The 14,080-nt window shown below is 50.2% G+C and overlaps 1 protein-coding gene across 4 annotated transcripts in view; it reads right to left on the bottom strand.

The window, feature by feature from the left end:
• Window positions 1–13,197, bottom strand: part of LOC134910378 (NLR family CARD domain-containing protein 3-like) — a 323,407-nt gene extending 310,210 nt beyond the window's left edge. For 2 of the 4 annotated variants that reach the window (XM_063918341.1, XM_063918331.1), the window contains exons 1-2: window positions 13,076–13,197; window positions 12,201–12,656 (exon numbers count right to left, since the gene is read on the bottom strand). Coding sequence is in view for 1 of the 4 variants with exons in the window: in XM_063918331.1 (XP_063774401.1) it covers window positions 12,201–12,283 (83 nt within the window). In the remaining 3 variants the exon portion in view is untranslated. The remainder of the gene's footprint in view (window positions 1–12,200; window positions 12,657–13,075) is intronic. The other 2 variants (XM_063918360.1, XM_063918352.1) reach the window with 1 other exon arrangement.
• Between the last annotated feature and the right edge of the window lie 883 nt (window positions 13,198–14,080).

Below are 14,080 nucleotides of genomic sequence, written 5' to 3'. Positions count from 1 at the left end.
ATTGCTGCCCAGGGTGCCCCCCCCTGCGCCCTGCACCCTACAGTGACCGGAGTGTGTGGGTTGAATGTGGGAGCAATGGCGCACAGCTGCAGTGCTGTGCGCTACCTCATATGAAGACAGGAGTCTTCTGCCGCCGATTTTGAAGTCTTCTTGCTTCTCTCGCCGGCTTCTGTCTTCTGGCTCTGCGAGGGGGACGGCGGCGCGGCTCCGGGATCGGACGACCAAGGGTGCGTTCCTGTGTTCGATCCCTCTGGAGCTAATGGTGTCCAGTAGCCTAAGAAGCATGACCTATCCGCAGTTAGTAGGTCTGCTTCTCTCCCCTCAGTCCCACGTAGCAGAGAGTCTGTTGCCAGCAGAGCTCTCTGAAAATAAAAAAAACCTAACAAAATACTTTCTTATTAGCAAGTTCAGGAGAGCTCACTAAAGTGCACCCAGCTCTGTCCGGGCACAGATTCTAACTGAGGTCTGGAGGAGGGACATAGAGGGAGGAGCCAGTGCACACCAGTAGTCCTAATTCTTTCTTAGAGTGCCCTGTTTCCTGCGGAGCCCGTCTATTCCCCAGGGTCCTTACGGAGTCCCCAGCATCCACTAGGACGTTAGAGAAAACTAAATACAAGTCTTGCAGAAGAAGTCCGCACTTGGGACGGGCGCCCAGCATCCTCTACGGACTACGAGAAATAGATTTACCGGTAAGTAAAATCCTATTTTCTCTAACGTCCTAGAGGATGCTTGGGACTCTGTAAGGACCATGGGGATTATACCAAAGCTCCCAAACGGGCGGGAGAGTGCGGATGACTCTGCAGCATCGATTGAGCAAACAGGAGGTCCTCCTCAGCCAGGGTATCAAACTTATAGAACTTTGCAAAGGTGTTTGACCCCGACCAAGTAGCAGCTCGGCACAGTTGTAGTGCAGAGACCCCTCGGGCAGCCGCTCAAGAAAAGCCCACCTTCCTAGTGGAATGGGCCTTAACCGATTTAGGCAATGGCAATCCTGCCGTAGAATGCGCCTGCTGAATCATGTTACAGATCCAGCGAGCAATTGTCTGCTTTGAAGCAGGAGCGCCAACCTTGTTGGCCGCACACAGAACAAACAGAGCTTCAGTCTTCCTGATCCTAGCTGTTCTGGTCACATAAATCTTCAAGGCCCTGACCACATCCAGGGACTCAGAGTCCTCCAAGTCCCGTGTAGCCACAGGCACAACAATAGGTTGGTTCATATGAAAAGATGAGACCACCTTGGGCAGAAATTGAGGACGAGTCCTCAACTCTGCCCTATCCAAGTGAAAAATCAGGTATGGGCTTTAATATGATAAAGCCGTTAATTCCGAATCACACCTTGCAGAAGCTAAGGCCAACAACATGACCACTTTCCAAGTGAGGTATTTCAACTCCACTGTTTTGAGTGGTTCAAACAAAGGTGACTTGAGGAAACTTAATACCACGTTAAGATCCCAAGGCGCCACTGGAGGTACAAAAGGAGGCTGAATATGCAGCACTCCCTTCACAAAAGTCTTTACTTCAGGAAGAGAAGCCAATTCTCTTTGAAAGAAAATGGATAAGGCCGAAATTTGGACCTTTATGGACCCTAATTTTAAGCCCAAATTCACTCCCATTTGAAGGAAGTGAAGCAGACGGCCCAAATGGAACTCCTCCGTAGGAGCAGCTCTGGCCTCACACCAAGAAACATATTTCCGACATATACGGTGATAATGTTTCGATGTCACATCCTTCCTAGCCTTGATCAGGGTAGGAATGACCTCCTCCGGAATCCCTTTTTCCGCTAGGATCCGGCGTTCAACCACCATGCCGTCAAACGCAGCCGCGGTAAGTCTTGGAACAGACAGGGCCCCTGTTGCAGCAGGTCCTGCCTTAGAGGAAGAGGCCACGGATCTTCTGTGAGCAACTCTTGCAGATCCGGATACCAATTCCTCCTTGGCCAATCTGGAACAATGAGAATTGTTCTGACCCTTCTTAGTCTTATTAATCTCAACACCTTAGGTATGAGAGGCAGAGGAGGAAACACATAGACCGATCTGAACACCCATGGTGTCACTAGAGCGTCTACCGCTACCGCCTGAGGGTCTCGTGACCTGGCGCAATACCTCTTTAGCTTTTTGTTGAGACGGGACGCCATCATGTCTATTTGAGGCAGTCCCCACCGATCCACGATCTGTGCGAAGACTTCTTGATGAAGTCCCCACTCTCCCGGATGCAGGTCATGCCTGCTGAGGAAGTCCGCCTCCCAGTTGTCCACCCCCGGGATGAACACTGCTGATAGTGCGCTTACATGGCCTTCCGCCCAGCGCAGAATCCTGGTCGCCTCTGCCATGGCCACTCTGCTCCTTGTGCCGCCTTGGCGGTTTACATGAGCCACTGCCGTGATATTGTCCGACTGAATCAGAACCGGTTTGTTCTGAAGCCATTCCTCCGCCTGGCGTAGGGCGTTGTAAATGGCCCTTAACTCCAGGACATTGATGTGGAGACAAGTCTCTAGGCTTGACCAGAGACCTTGGAAATTTCTTCCCAGTGCGACAGCCCCCCAACCTCGGAGGCTCGTGTCCGTGGTCACCAGGATCCAGTCCTGAATGCCGAACCTGCGACCCTCTAGGAGGTGAGCACTGTGCAGCCAACACAGGAGAGATACCCTGGCCCTGGGAGACAGGGTGATCCGTTTCTGCATATGTAGATGGGACCAGGACCATTTGTCCACTAGGTCCCATTGGAAAGTCCTTGCACGGAACCTGCCGAAGGGGATGGCCTCGTATGAAGCCACCATCTTCCCCAGAACCTTTGTGCAATGATGCACCGAAACCTTTTTTAGCTTTAAAAGGTTCCTGACCAGGGCTATGAGCTCCTGAGCCTTCTCCACCGGAAGAAAAACTCTTTTTTGGTCTGTGTTTAGAATCAGGCCCAAAAAGGTCAGACGCGTCGCAGGTACTAGCTGGGATTTCGGTAAATTGAGAATCCAGCCGTGCATCTGCAACGTCTGCACGGACAGAGACACGCTGTCCAGCAACTTCTCCCGAGATCTCGCCTTTATAAGGAGATCGTCCAAGTACGGAATAATTGTGACTCCCTGCTTGCGCAGGAGCACCATCATTTCCGCCATTACCTTGGTGAAAATTCTCGGGGCCGTGGAACTACCAAACGGCAACGTCTGAAATTGGTAGTGACAATCCTGTACTGCAAATCTCAGAAACGCCTGGTGAGGGGGGGAAATCGGAACATGAAGGTACGCATCCTTTATGTCCAGGGACACCATCCAATCCCCTCCCTCCAGGCTGGCGATGACCATTCTGAGCGATTCCATTTTGAACTTGAACCTCTTCAAGTACAGGTTCAGGGATTTTAGATTTAGAATGGGTCTGACCGAACCGTCCGGTTTCGATACCACAAACAGGGATGAATAATAACCCTCTCCTTGCTGGAGATGAGGAACCGTGATTATCACCTGTTGAATGTACAATTTGTGAATTGCCGCTAACACTAGCTCCCTCTCTGACAGGGAAGCCGGCAGAGCCGATTTGAAAAACCGGTGAGGGGGCATGTCTTCGAATTCCAGTCTGTATCCCTGGGAAACAATCTCTATTGCCCAGGGATCCACCTGTGATTGAACCCAGACGTGGCTGAAAAGACGAAGACGTGCCCCCACTTGATCTGACCCCCCTTCCCCCGGAAAGCCCCAGCATCATGCTGTGGACTTTGCGGAAGTAGGGGAGGACTTCTGCTCCTGGGAACTAGCTGAGTGCAGCTTTTTTCCCTTGCCTCTACCTCTGGCAACGAAGGACGATCCTCGTACCTTCTTGTTTTTATTGGAACGAAAGGACTGCATTGGATAATGTGGTACCTTCTTAGAATACTGCGGGGGAACATAAGGTAAAAAATTCGATTTACCGGCCGTAGCAGTAGAGACTAGGTCCGAGAGGCCTTCTCCAAACAACTCCTCCCCCTTGTAAGGCAATGACTCCATATGCCGCTTTGAGTCGGCGTCTCCCGTCCACTGTCGGGTCCACAAGAGCCGCCTAGCAGAAATAGACATAGCGTTTATTCTAGAGCTTAGTAAACAAATGTCTCTCTGAGTATCCCTCATATACAAGGCAGCATCTCTGATATGCTCCATGGTCATTAGAATGGTATCCCTATCTAAGGTGTCCATCTCCGTAGATAAGGAGTCTGCCCATGCCACGACAGCACTACAAACCCAGGCCGACGCCATGGCCGACCTAACTATAGTTCCTGAATGTGTGTAAATGTGCTTCATGGTAATTTCCTGCTTGCGATCAGCAGGATCCTTGAGGGAAGCAGTATCCGGAGAAGGCAGTGCCACCTTCTTGGATAAGCGTGTCAGCGCCTTGTCTACTTTAGGCGCATATTCCCATCGTATCCAATCCTTCTGTGGAAAAGGATACGCCATGAGAATCCTTTTGGGAACATGGAGTCTCCTGTCCGGAGATTCCCAAGCCTTTTCGCATAATTCGCTTAGCTCAAATGAGGACGGAAACGTGACCTCAGGCTTTTTCCCTTTATACATGTGAACCCTCGTGTCAGGGACAGGGGGTTCCTCCGTGATATGCAAAACCTCTTTTATGGCAATAATCATGTACCTAATACCTTTTGCCACCTTCGGCTGTAATTTTGCATCCTCATAGTCGACACTAGAGTCAGTATCTGTGTCGGTATCTGTGTCAGCGACCTGGGATATGGGGCGCTTTTGAGACCCTGAAGGTCCTGGCACCACAGGGACAGGCACGGACTGGCTACCTGACTGATCCCTAGCTTCAGCCTTGTCTAATCTGTTATGCAGGAGATTTACATTTGCATTCAAGGCATTCAGCATATCCACCCAGTCCGGTGTCGGCGTTGCCGACGGCGACCTGACATTCAAGCACTCCCCCTCCACATTAAGCAAGCCTTCCTCATCAAACATGTCGACACACACGTACCGACACACTGCACACACCCAGGGAAACTTTTTCTGAAGACAGTATCCCCTGAAAGGCCCTTTGGAGAGACAGAGAGAGATTATGCCAGCACACACCCCAGCGCAACAACCTGGAGACCAACACAGAATGCTTTTCCCCAGCAGCGCTGTATTATACTTTATCCGCCAATTATGTGCCCCCCCCCCTCTCTTTTTAAACTCCCTTCACCGTGTGTAAGCAGGGGAGAGTCCGGGGAGCTTCCTCTCAGCGTTCAGTGGAGAGAGAAATGGCGCTGGTGTTTGCTGAGGGAGAAGCCCCGCCCCCACGGCGGCGGGCTTCTGTCCCGCTCAAAATCGTGTAAAATGGCGGGGGCTCAATTATATACATGTACAGTGCCCAGCTGTACATGTATATACCTATTTGCCATCTAAGAGGTGTTATTATTGCTGCCCAGGGCACCCCCCCCTGCGCCCTGCACCCATACAGTGACCGGAGTGTGTGAGGTGATGTGGAGCAATGACGCACAGCTGCAGTGCTGTGCGTTACCTCTGTGAAGCTGAAGGCTTCTGCCGCCTGAGACGTCTTCTTGCTTCTGTTCTTCTGGCTCTGTGAGGAGAACGGCGGCGTGACTCCGGGGGTGGACGCCCAGGACGAACCTGTGTTCACCCCCTCTGAAGCTAATGGTGTCCAGTAGCCGAGGAAGCAGATCCTATCAGTTAAGTAGGTCTGCCCCTCTCTCCTCAGTCCCTCGATGCAGGGAGCCTGTTGCCAGCAGTGCTCCCTGTGAAAAAGTAAAAATCCAAACAAAAATGCTTTCTGTAGCAAAGAACTCAAGAGAGCTCCCTGCAGTGCGCCCTTCATCCTCTGGGCACAGTGTAAAACTGAGGTCTGGATGAGGGACATAGAGGGAGGAGCCAGTGCACACCCAGAATCCAAAGCTTTCTTAAAGTGCCCTATCTCCTGCGGAGCCCGTCTATTCCCCATGGTCCTTATGGAGTCCCCAGCATCCTCTAGGACGTTAGAGAAACACAAATATTCAAAGGTCGCACTTATTGTACTAAAGCTAGGTCAGCCTACTACTTAGCTTGCTCGTTCCGCATCTCTAAGCAATGAGAGTCACATCTGAGGGATAAGTCTCAGTCTTCACATATTCCCTTCTACTGCGCATGTGCAGAACATGAGCGGGAGAAACAAAGCCCCTGTATGAATGATGGTGACCCAGCTTAATTTAGTACATTCTACTGGCTCCCAGATTTACACAATAAAAAGAACATTAACAGGTGAGATATGCTAAATAAATAAATACTTACAAAATAAATACTACTAACTCAGTGTCCTACTGAAACCCAGGTACTCAAATGCTATGAATGATATTTACAGGATCTGGTCAGGATCTCAGCGGTTGGGATCCTGGCAGTCGAAATACCAATGACGGAATCCAGACCTCACTCGATATGCCAACAGCAGCATCCCGAGGAGGGTCACAAACTGCCGCAATACAACGAGCGTGTGCCGGGCCACGGGACAGCTAAGCTGTGAGGGGGGGGGGTTAGGTTTAGGCTGCGGGGGGGTAGGTTTAGGCACCCCTGGGGAGGGTTAGGTTTAGGCTGCTGCAATGGTGAGTTAGGGGGGCATTGGGGGAAGGTAAGTATACTTACCGTTCACCTGTCGGGATTCTCAATAGCGGGATGCCGCGGTCAGTATACTGCCCGCCGGCATTTCAATCCCAACCCATAGTTACACTTAAATTGAGCCAACAGTGTCAGACCCAGAATCCTATTCTTTTAAAAAAAGAGTCCCTGGTTATAAGACCTGCATAACAGTACTTTGTGGTTATTCTGCTGTAGCTGCACTGCCATAAGACGAGGAAACTGCTGGTGACGTTATGAGTGCTGGTCGTTCCCCTGCATTAGGGGACACGCAGGTTATAAATGCTGATGCTTGGATCAGTATTTTGGGCTCACACCTTTTTGTTAATTATTATTATATATTTACACTTCCAAAAAAGGTCAAGCATCAGCAATACATGTGCCTGCTAACAGGCATATATGCAGAGGTGTGCACCTGATTTATTTGCAATTACTTGGTCTATGCATGTCCAACTGTTTCATTCATGTTCCGTCTCTCTGAAGCAGAGTACACACCTGATAACAGAGCGACCCAGCAATGCAATATAACAATACATCACATCGCCGTACACACTGCAAGATCTGCTGTACGATGGCACTATAGGGGGGTACACCATGGGGAGATGTGTGCTGAGCGATCTATCACAGACCGCTCAGCACACATCTCCCCCCCCGCTCAGCACAGTGCGATGTGTGCTGAGCGAGGGGGAAGGGGGGTGCGCTCACTTCACCCAGCGGTGAAGTGAGCGATCTACTAGATTATTTATCTAGTCAGATTACTTAGAAATTAAGCATACAGCTCTCCGTGTATACCCCCTTATGTTTCATTACATGCTGCATGTAACAACGCCGTATCGGATGTGCAATCGCCCCATTAGACATAGAGCACACACAATGGAACAATGTGACCTGCCAATTCATCAAACGATGTATGCTAGGACTACTGTAGCATGGGTTTGGTATTGAAGGTCGACATGCACTATGGGCCCGATTCAGCATGGAATGCAGGTAACACTGCATTCGCTGAGGCGTGTCCGGACCATTTGCTTGGTGGGTCGCGGCGGCTGCTTGTTGTCACATGCAGCCGTTGCGACCCGAAACATGGCGGGTAGCCGACTGCCTTTGCAGGTCGGCTGCATAGGCAGAGGGCTACTCTAATCATGCGAAAGCATCACCGCCGTGCGATGCTTTTGCATGTGTGCAGGGAGGGGGAGGCACCTGATCCAGCATGAGGGCGGACTTGCCTTGTGCTGTGCGTCCCCCAGCATTTCACAGTAATGGATCATAGATGTGTGATTTTTCGCACCTCTATGATCCATGCTGCATTAGGACCTATATCATGAGTAACACTGGTGAATTTCCCACTAGGGGCGTCACATCAGGATGTAAAGGAAAAAATATCATTATTTTTTTTTGTCATTACGACTATTTTGTTTAAATATTTTATTTTGCAACTGACCTGAGTGGGGCAGTGGGCAGTAAATTGTGGTCTGAGAGGTGATAGTGGGGTGAGGCTGGAGCAGCTTTTGCATTCTCAAGGCATCCAGAATGCCCCCAAAATGACGTGATGAGGGGGGCATCCAATAATATGCCTAGGGGCATTCTAACCCCTAAATCCGCCACTGGTGAGTTGGTCAACCTTACAATGCCTGTGCCGCGATACAGACATGATGTAATGCTTTGACAACTTTACCTGTGTGAGTATTCTAACTTTAAACACGGCAGTAGCGGGCAGGTTTAAAGTTCTAAAACCAGCACGAGACAAATGCTGTATGTAGCATTTCACCGCCTGTCGAGATTCTGATGTCGGTATTTTGACCGGCGGGATCCCGACTGACGATATTTTAACCCCATCCCTCTTGAGGACCTCTAGTGTAGGAAGTGGTTTAATTGGAAAATGCGCATTATGAGAGGCATGGTATGGCAGTGAGGCACAGCTGCAAGAACTGCACTATGTGATCACTTTAGAACACACTGTCAGCCAAGTGAGTTTTTTCTGCTCTCACAGCAGGTTAGTATCAAATTACCAGCGGTCAACAGCGGAATCCCTAACCACAGCTTAAACCTAACCATCCCTCCCAGCCTATCCCTAACCCTAAAACTAACCCTAATACCTTGCGCATCAGTTGACATTGTGAGCGCCGGTATAAGGGAGCGTCAGAATCCCGACCGCTGGGATCCTGACTACATCCCACCACAGCATAGTAATGTTTCAAAGCCACAACATACTTTTTTAATTCATTCCAGCTGACACTGTCCTCCAACCAGCCTTTTACTGTGAAAAGCTGTCAGCTAGCCTAAATCAAATTTCAGGAAGACGACAACACTTAGAGGGAATTCAATTAGCCTTGATTCTTTAGTGCGGGCGAATTGATCCCTCGGAGCTAGTCAATTAGCCCTGGCTGCAGTTGACAGCGATTTCTTTTCAGGTCTGGTCAGACGCTAAAAGAAATCCCCGATAAATAGCATGTTATCGGAAGCCACTCAGCTGTTAACACATAGATCCGGGAAATTATCCTGGATTTATTCCTTAACACTCGACAACAAGCTAATTTGTCAGGGAGAAAAAAGGGCTGTAATTAAAAGCCCCTAGCTACCACCTTTTTTGACGCTCAGGAAATTACAGTCTAATTGATTTCCCCCCTTAGTTAGAAAGGCTGAACTGTAAATGAGAAACCCCTTGGGGTTTTTTTACTTCTTGTTTTACAGATATTCAGTGATTCCTATTTATGTAGTAAGAAAAATGTAACTTTTTATTGTTTTATATTTTTATAGAATGTATTTTTACTGTTTATACTGTACAATTAAACGGGACATTTTTTTTACTTTTATATAAATCATTCAAACCAAAACCTTTACTCCGAGATATGCAAATTATTTTTTTATAATAAATACAACTGCAAGTTTATTGATATGTACTTTAGATAAAAAAAATCTTTAATTTTACTAAAGCTCATTAAGTTCTCCCCTTCTGAACTAATTTCTCACCGCTGACATAACTAAAGCCATATAAACGCGGTGCGATATAACTACCGATATGGACTATATTGTCCATATCGATAGAAAACATGAAGGATTCCCTGTCCTGTGATGATTTAAAATCCCTCAAGATCCTTTTTTAAAGATCCTTTAAAAAGAATCTGGAGGGATTTGAAATGCATTGGATGAAGTTGGCGAAACATAGGAGTGTAAGCAAGAGCCAAGCAGTGCCACGCCACAACTGCGAGTCATCGCCGGCATCTGACATCACCGGAAGTGGGCAAACATACTTCCGGTTGAGTCCGCACCACAAACAGAAATATCCCCAGTGGGAGGCCTGTTAAGCTTGATGCTCCAATGTTTTAGGGTATGGGGCCCTATACACTAGCCGATCCGCCGCCGAGCTGCCCGACGGCGGATACGGCCGACTAGCGACCCGGCGGCGGGGGGGCAGTGACGGGGGGAGTGAAGTTTCTTCACTCCCCCCGTCACGCGGCTGCATTGAAGTGCAGGCAAATATGGACGAGATCGTCCATATTGGCCTGCATGCACAGCCGACGGGAGACCAGCGATGAACGAGCGCGGGGACGCGCATCGTTCATCGCTGGAGCCTCCACACTGAAAGATATGAACGAGTTCTCGTTCATTTATGAACGAGATCGTTCATATCTTTCCAAAAATCGGCCAGTGTGTAGGGCCTATAAGTCAGGGACAGAACTCACCGCAGCCTCTTAGGCACAAGAGGTCAGATGAACAGTTATTTCTCTTACGTCCTAGAGGTTGCTGGGGTCCACATTAGTACCATGGGGTATAGACAGGTCCACCAGGAGCCATTGGAACTTTAAGAGTTTGAGTGTGTGCTGGCTCCTTCCTCTATGTCCCTCCTACCAGACTCAGTTTAGAAAATGTGCCCGGAGGAGCCGGTCACAGCTAGGGGAGCTCCATTGGAGTTTCTTTAGTTTTTTATTTTAAAAGAGTTTAGGCACAGGGAGGCTGCTGGCAAAAGCCTCCCTGCATCGTGGGACTAAGGGGGGGGGAGTAGTGTCCGCCCTAAGGGGTCTGAGCCACTATCTCCGCTGACAGGACACTGAGCTCCTGAGGTGACAGATCGATCGCCGCCACAGGGGATCGCTCACCCCAGCAGCATGCCGCCAACCCCCTTACAGAGCGAGAAGACTTCAGTGGCGAGTTAGTCACTGGCCCCCCTGGCAAGCTGGGAGCCGGTGTGAAGATGGCTGCAACAGGGTAGGGACCGGGGCTCAGCGGTACATGGTGCGGCACTGGGAGGGGCACCCTGAGTCAGCGCCTACACCCTAAACTGGTCACACAGCCTGTCTGGGACCCTGGATCACCGCCAGCAATATACCTCAGGCCAGTATAATTTCAAACAAGAGCAGGAGCCAGCGCCAAAAAAGGGGCGGAGCTTCTCCTCAGAGCGGACCCAGCAGCGTTCAGCGTTTTCCAAGTGCAACTGACGGAACGCAGTTCCGCCTCGTTCCGGCTCACTTTAACCCCTGATCACATGTCTTCTCATTCTTCACTTTCCCTTCCTCTCGACCCTGGTTCATCATTGCTGTGTGACCATATCATACAGCCCACTGAGAATCTTTGCACCTATCCTTGTGTATCCATGCTATTTCCATGCTATTTCCCTATAGATTGTAAGCTTGCGAGCAGGACCTTCCTACCTCTATGACTGTTTGTTATTACCCAGTTTTGTTATATCATTATTTCCAATTGTAAAGCGCAACGGAATTTGCTGTGCTGCAGTATATAAGAAACTGTTAATAAATAAAATAAACAAGACAACAAAAGCTGCAGCCTGTATATAACACATACACTCCAACTGTACCTTTTTTTTTAAATGGTCTGTACCGATCTTAGGCTCTCCAAACTTCCATTGAAAGCATAGGAAAGGGGCGTGGCCACACTGCTTTACCATTGGCCACGCCCCCTTTTCGAATTTGTACCGATTTTGGGGGTCACTCCGAGTTGATCGCTCGCTGACGATTCTTGCAGCGCAGCGATCAGGTGAAAAAAAGGCATTTCTGCGCATGCGTATGTCCCGCAATGCGCACTCGCGACGTACGGGTACAAAGCTCTTTGTGGTTGTGCTCAGGTTCTAGCAAAGTTTTCCTTCGCACTGGCGGCCGCAACAAGACTGACAGGAAGGGGGCGTTACTGGGTGTCAACTGACCGTTTTCAGGGAGTGTTTGCAAAAACGCAGGCGTGTCTGAAAAAACGCAGGTGTGGCTGGGCGTTCGCTGGCGGGTGTATGACGTCAAATCCGGACATGAATAGGCTGAAGTGATCGCAAGCGCTGAGTAAGTTCAGAGCTACTCTGAAACTGCACAAACTATTTTTGCAGAGCTCGGCTGCACATGCGTTCGCACTTCTACTAAGCTAAAATACACTCCCCAGTGGACGGCGGCATAGCGTTTGCACGGCTGCTAAAACTAGCTAGCGAGAGATCAACTCGGAATGACCCCCTTTGTGTGTAAATTGTTGGAGGATATATATAACATAGCAAGAACCCATACCAGACCCAGAGAGTGCAGGGAGGCATATCTTCTGTGCAGTGAGTGCACTCTGCAAAACACAACTTTACACATAATATATTGTGTGTATACAGATATATTACCCCCAACCCACACACTGTGCTGCCGTCTACCTTTTATCCGGCCAGCTGTCCAGCACAGCGTCAGTCCCCGGCTCCCCGGCCATGTGCGGTGCGGTAGGGGGAGGGCTACTCATCTCTCCGGTGCTGGCTCATCGTTTAGGCAGCTGACAGCGGGTGGTAGCAGGTTAGCAGGGAGCTTCTGATGCGGTGTCTTTACCCGGACACTCCCAGCGTCACTGCCGCCTTGTGTGTGGTGCAGGCAGGGAGACAGAAGCAGCACAGCAGGACATGCCGCGTCATGTGAGTCATGAGGGCACCTGCTTCCCGAATATCCATGGAGGAGGAAGTATGTGCTGCGGGGCCGGTGTGTGACCAGTGCCTGCTGCTGGGCAAGGGCTACATGCGCAGTTCCAGGCCCTAATGGCTGGTGTGTGTTACATACATGTGCTGCTGCCTCTGTCACATATGTGGCCTGTTTCTGCCTCAGCGCATCTGGGCCGCTGTTCTCTAAAGTTACACAGAAACGAAAAGTTAGTCAGCGCTGCCCCTGTCTGCTGTCACCGCTGCCACTCCCTGGTTCTCTTCCCTAGCCTGTCTGTGGGAGGCCGGGGTGACGCGCTGGTGGCTGGGGAATGTGGGGGGCGCGACAGCACGCTGTGCAGAATGGTTCGTGGCGTGCCCCAGCTTCTTACACAGAACTTGTAAACAATGGACTCAAGTTGTGGGGTCAAGCGCCATATTTCATCATTTCGATAATGTAGCTATACAGTAGTTCTGCATGGGTTAAGTAGCCATGGGCCACAAATGTGATACTTGGGGGTCTATTCATGTAAGAATGCGATGTTTATGTTTAACTTTTCACTAAACATCGCATTCTTATTTCAGGGTTTTTTTTCAGATTTCTAACGCAATTCATTAATACTTACCTGTTCCCGATGCGATGCGGTATCCGGCTGTTCCGCGATCCCGGCTTCTCCAGTCTTTTCGTCCCCCCTGCCTCCAGGTGTCATCTGCGAATGCTCCGGGGAAACGAGACCTCCAGCGGCGGGCAAGGGCAGCAAGGAGGAGCTGACCCGGCATATGCAAATGCATATGCCCTGGGCTCCTCTGATTGGCTCTTGTCACGGAAGGGGTCGGGGAGAAGGCAGGAGATGGACGCCTTCATTGCTCTTCTCCTGTACAAGCCTCCCCATCGCCTGTCTGAGATGGCGATGGGGTTTTGCGAAGGGTAACGGAAAACTGGGGTTTCCGTTCTTACATGAATTGCAGTCACCATACAAACGTATGGTGATGCGATTCAGCCACAGAGCGGGGGTGCCGCTGGGGAAGTTAGGGACTTCTCCACGGTAACCCACTCTGTGAATTGCGGTAAACAGAGAAAAGCCCTGTTTACCGCAAAACAGGGCTTTTCTCTACTGCATGAATAGACCCCTTGGTACCTAGGGGTCTATTCATGTAGAAAACGAAAACAGAATTGCTACTTATCACTATACATCGCATCGCTTCGATGCGATGTATAGCTGTGATAAGTAGCAATTCATGTATACTCACCCTCCCGATGATGCGCTGCGGTGTCTGGGGCTCCTGCGGTGAGGTCATCTCCAGCGGTCCTTCCCAGCGATGCGCGGGGTCCAGCGGCGGGTCCCTTTGCGCATGCGCAGGGTGTTGACCTCCCGGCCGGCCGCAGTGGTTGCTGGGAGGTCGGGGGCGGAGCCAGCGCGAGGTGTAGAGCAGCGATCAGGGAAGCATTGAGCTTCCCTGATGTTTCCGCACCACAGTTCAGGTTACGCCGTCCTGAGATGGCGAACCTGAACTCCATGGAGAAGCGGAAAGCAGAGCTTTCCGCACCTTCATGAATCGCACTCACCATACAAAGGTATGGTGATGCGATTCAGCCACAGAGCGGGGGTACCGCTGGAGAAGTCAGAGAC

This window comes from Pseudophryne corroboree, chromosome 1 (assembly GCF_028390025.1).
Source record: "Pseudophryne corroboree isolate aPseCor3 chromosome 1, aPseCor3.hap2, whole genome shotgun sequence".
NCBI classification, from domain to species: Eukaryota; Metazoa; Chordata; class Amphibia; order Anura; family Myobatrachidae; genus Pseudophryne; species Pseudophryne corroboree.
The sequence above is the reverse complement of the archived record's forward strand: the minus strand, read 5'-3'. Positions and strand labels throughout refer to the sequence as shown.